Genomic DNA, 4,797 nt, shown 5'->3' with positions numbered 1-4,797 from the left:
GAGGAAGGGAGAATAGTGCTCAGATAATCTCATAGACCTCAGTAGTACACAGTAAGACAAAGGTAAATTAGGGAAAAAGAATGTCTGGCAGATAGTAAATATTTAGTATTTGTTTACCAGGTGAATGAATGAGCCATTAGTAGTGAATGGGTATGTTTGAGGTTTCTGGCATCATCCGAGAAACATTTAATAAATGAGGACTTTCGGCTGGGCGTGGTGGCTTACACCTGTAATCCTAGCACTCTGGGAGGCCAAGGTGGGAGGATCGCTTGAGGTCAGCAGTTTGAGACCAACCTGAGCAAGAGCGAGACCCTATCTCTACCAAAAATAGAAAAATAAGCCGGGCGTGGTGGTGCATGCCTGTAGTCCCAGCTGCTTGGGAGGCTGAGGCAGGAGGATCACTTGAGCCCAGGAATTTGAGGTTGCTGTGAGCTGTGGTGATATCACTACACTCTAGCTTGGGGGAGAGAGTGAGACTGTCTCCAAAAAAAAAAAAATGGACTTTGAGTCCCCATGTGGCTGTATAACCCACGCCCAGAGTATGGGTAGTGATGGGCAAGAAGTTGGAGAAAAGAAACTTAAAAAGAGGATAAGTTATTGATATATTGGACCAAGTGGAGAGTAGAAGAAAAACTCCCCTCTTATTTGGCTTTTGACAATTAAAAAGACAGAAGACAAGGCAGGGAGAGAGGGCATGTTAGCTCGTTTCAAGTATTTGAAGGGATTTCTTGTAAAAGAGGTATTAAATTTATTTTGCATGATTCCAGAGAATGGGGAAGAAGAAAACATCTACCTGTTCAATCAGATTAGCCACGTAAATCCTGAGTGAGTTGCAGGCAGATGCCCCCTTAGATTCTAGAGTAAATACTGAAGATACAAGTGAGTGAGGTTGCCTAGGAAAAGAGTGAAGGAGAGAAGACTGGTGTGTCCTTTATCTTCAGTGGCTGTAAATCAACTATATAATTAGCCGTGTTTGTCAAGTTATAATTTCAGTTCAATAATTTATAATATTTCTATTTGTCTTTTATAGCAGTGGTTCTAATTAAAGCCCGGATTTTAGAGCTGGCATTTCCTATTCCAGCAGCTCAGAAGATAGCTCTAAATGCTCACAGTTCTCTGAAGAGTATTTTCTCTTCCCTTCCCCACATTATATACACTGGCTGTGCAAAATGTGCATTGGAACTAGAAACAGATGAGAACAGGATCTACAAACAATGCTTCAGCTGCTTGCCGTTTACTATGAAGAGAATATTCTATAGGTAAGACAACTAAGCAAGCTAATTAGATGGAAAACATTTATTGTTACAGGACTGGAAATGACTAAGAAATTAGATCTATCAACTCTTACTTTCTAACAGGAACTAACTAGAGTTAATCCAAGAGAATAAAATTTCCCCCTGAGTGACACATAGCTATTTATGAAAGTAAAAATTGCCCAATAATCCTAAGAGGAACTTTTAAAAGCAGTAATTGGGAGATTTTATTGTCTTCAAACAGCTGTACTGAAGAAAATTTTTGCTTCATTTACACTTTTAACTAGATCTAAATGGCTCACAAATAACTCACTTTCCCACAATATCATATAATTAGAATTTAAAGACAAAATATGTGATCTTTCCTCTGAGTTGTTGTAGAAGCTAGTAAGATGTTTATCCTTTCGATACTTGTTTTCCCAACTTTTCCTTAGAAATTAAAGATAGCAAATAAATATTCTGTGGTAAAATTGCAAAGCTGCTCAGTGAAAAGCACATTGTTTTCCAAATAATATTAATAAATGTTTAGTGTCTTGGGTAATCTTTTTATTTTTACCTTATAAATTATATGCCTTTACAGAATAACACTCAGGGTTTTATGCTCTTTCTGATTATTTCTAAATACTGTAGTATCTAAAAACTAAATGCAGATCTATTCAGCATGTTATGCCATACTTCAAGAAAATTTACATAACCCATATCTCCCTTTACAGATATTTATGTTTGTTAGTAAATAAGTGAATCAACTTTCCTATTACTTTGAAAGTTGCTTTTGTGGAAAAGATTAAATTAAACACATGGTATATAACAAATAATTAAAATTGATTATCAATAGTTAAGACCCGTCAAAAGTATGCAGAGGTGACATTTTATATCATTCCAAATGCTTCATTCAATATAATTATTTATTAGACAAAAATGTTACTCAGTAATATCCCTTGTGGAGAGGAGGGCCTTTGAGTCTTCAGTCTAAAAAATATCTGTTCAAGGGAAGGACTTCACAGTTCAGTCTCACCTGATCATGGTATAGCTAGTATGAGGTAAGTAACATCTAGTTCTAAACTATACCACATTAAAGATGTAATGCTAGTTTGTTGTCTTACTAGAATGTTGAATAGACTTGCTAAGGCAAGAGTTGTTTTTGTTTATTTATTTAAAAGCCTTTAAGGTGTTTTTAGGTTTAGAGTCTTGATTATTTGGTTTCCTTGAGAAGAAAGTATTGACATTAAATAACAAACTCTCTTCAAATTATCAAGTGTGTGATTCAGAAATCATCTACATAAATCAGTCAGCAAACTGAGTAAGAGAAAGCTCTCATGGCTTATTTTTACAATCAGTCAAATATTTATTAGATATCCACATATGTTTACCTGATATTTAGTACTGTGGAAGTTATACTGATTGATATAAGTATACTTCTTGTACTCACAAAGCTTGTAAGTCCATTTAAGAAACACTTAATGAACACTTGTATGGTATAACAGCCCCAAACTGTGAGTGGACTGATCACATTTTACATTTGTTGTTTGTAACTTGGAGCTGGTTTTCCAATGGAAGCAACATTAGATGTTGTATTGAAGTTTCATACCAGGCCACAAATGTTTATTAAATGAACATTTATTAAATGAACATTTATTAAATGAAGATTTAATAAACATGTATTAATAAATAGCATAGTTACTGTTCATAAAGCTATTATAGAACTTGAACACCATCTTTAACAATGTTTCTACAGGATATGTATTCAGAATTACATTTTTGGAACACAAGAAATACATTGTTTTTTTTTCTGTACTACAAGCAAAGAAACCAATAGGTCAAACCACTTGTTAAAGCTGCTACGCAGGCAGCACTAGAGGGTGCCTTTGTCTCTCAAGAGATTTCAGTTCAGCTGCAGGCTGGGACTGCAGTCATCTAAAGGCTTGGCTGGGGTTAGAGGATCCATTTCCAAGCTGGTGCACACATATGGCTGACAAGTTGAGCTCCTGTTCACCTGGTTGTCTATGCAGGCTGCCTGAATGTTCTCCCAAAGTGACAGCTCGTTTCCCCAGAGCAGGCAGGCCAAAAAGAGAGTGCCAGATGGGAGCCACCCTTTTTATGATGTAGCCTCAGAAGTCACATGGCATCACTTCTGCCAAATTCTGTTCATTAGAAGTTAAGTTTAGCTGTACAATGGGGGTGGATTAGAATGAGGCTAGTGCAGAGAAGAGTTAGGAGGCTATTGCCTTATGTTTCGGGGAGAGATGGTGGTAGCTTGACTAGAGGGTAAGTGGTGGGAATGGAAAGAAGTGGACAGATTTGCAAGTAGTTGGAAAATAGAATTGGCAAGATTTAGTGAATGAGTGGCAGGTAAAGGGTGGTCATGGATACGTGACAGGTTATGGACAGTTGGATGAATAATAAGGTTATTTATTAAAACAAGTAACAGTGGGAAAAGTGCCGATTCATATGGAGTTTGAATTGCTGAGAGGCAAAAGGTTGGAAAGTAGTTAGATATACAGGAATGCCGTTCAGAAAAGAAGTCTGGGCTGGGTTTACAGGAATGACAGTTATTTGTGGTGATTGAACCCTTCATTAATTTCTGCCTCCTGTTTTGTTTTTCCTTCTCAATCTTCAGTTATAACCTCTCCCAGTGGATCATTTGTACTGTCCTATAAACATACTCCACTATCTCTCATATTAAAAACACATAAAATCATCTGCTAATATTATATATCCTTCTTATCACCCAATTTTTCTGTTCTGTTTGTACCCAGCCAAACTTTGTTCAGGAGTTGTAAATATATACTCTCTCCCCTTCTGCATCTCCAAATTCACTTCAGCTTACTCCATTCTGCTTCCACCGTGCTGCAGAAATGGCTTTTGCCAAGGTTACCAGCCATTTTGGTGTTTCCTAATCCATGGACACTTCTTTTCTTCTCCTCTAATTTGCCCTGAGTGACATTCAACATCTTAGACCACTTCCTCCTTCCAGAAACAGCCTCCTTATTTAGGTTCAGTGACATTTTCTTCTCCTGGTTTTCCAACCTGCCTCTCAGGCCTTTCCTTCTCAGCCTCCTCTATCTGCCCTTTAAATATCAGGGTCAATCCTGAGTCCTCTTCTTTGTCCTTTGTCTTCATTTGTTCTTTCTGTGTTTGCTGCCTGGATGGTTCCAACTGTTTCCACACGCTGGTGACTTGCACTGACGTCTCACTCTGGCTTTCTCCCCCAAGCTCCAGCATGAAAGAATCAAATTCCATACTTGACAGTCCTACGCAGATGTCCCGCAGGCATCTCACACTGAAGCATGCCCAGAGTGGACTCTTGTTTTTCCTCCCCACACTCAAATCTGGTTCTCCCATTTTTACACTTCTTGACAAATGGCACCACCATCTACCCAATTATTTAAGCTAGAAACTTGGCCATAATTCTTGAATTATTCCTTTTTCTAACCTCCCCTGTCTAATCTATTGGCAAGTCCTAAGAATTTTCATCCAGAACTATATTACAGATTCATCCACTGTTTTCTATCTCCGCTGCTGGCATCTAGTCAAGTGTTTCTCA

The 4,797-nt window shown here is 37.8% G+C and overlaps 1 protein-coding gene across 1 annotated transcript in view; it reads left to right on the top strand.

The window, feature by feature from the left end:
- FAM35A (family with sequence similarity 35, member A) overlaps positions 1 to 4,797 on the top strand; it is a 45,149-nt gene that overhangs the window by 35,948 nt on the left and 4,404 nt on the right. Inside the window, exon 6 of the mRNA XM_012651254.1 lies at positions 1,031 to 1,260. Within this exon, the coding sequence (XP_012506708.1) occupies positions 1,031 to 1,260 (230 nt within the window). The remainder of the gene's footprint in view (positions 1 to 1,030; positions 1,261 to 4,797) is intronic.

Source organism: Propithecus coquereli, unplaced genomic scaffold (assembly GCF_000956105.1).
Source record: "Propithecus coquereli isolate 6110/MARCELLA unplaced genomic scaffold, Pcoq_1.0 Scaffold351, whole genome shotgun sequence".
Classification (NCBI taxonomy): Eukaryota; Metazoa; Chordata; class Mammalia; order Primates; family Indriidae; genus Propithecus; species Propithecus coquereli.
This window is presented reverse-complemented; position numbering and strand designations above follow the sequence as displayed.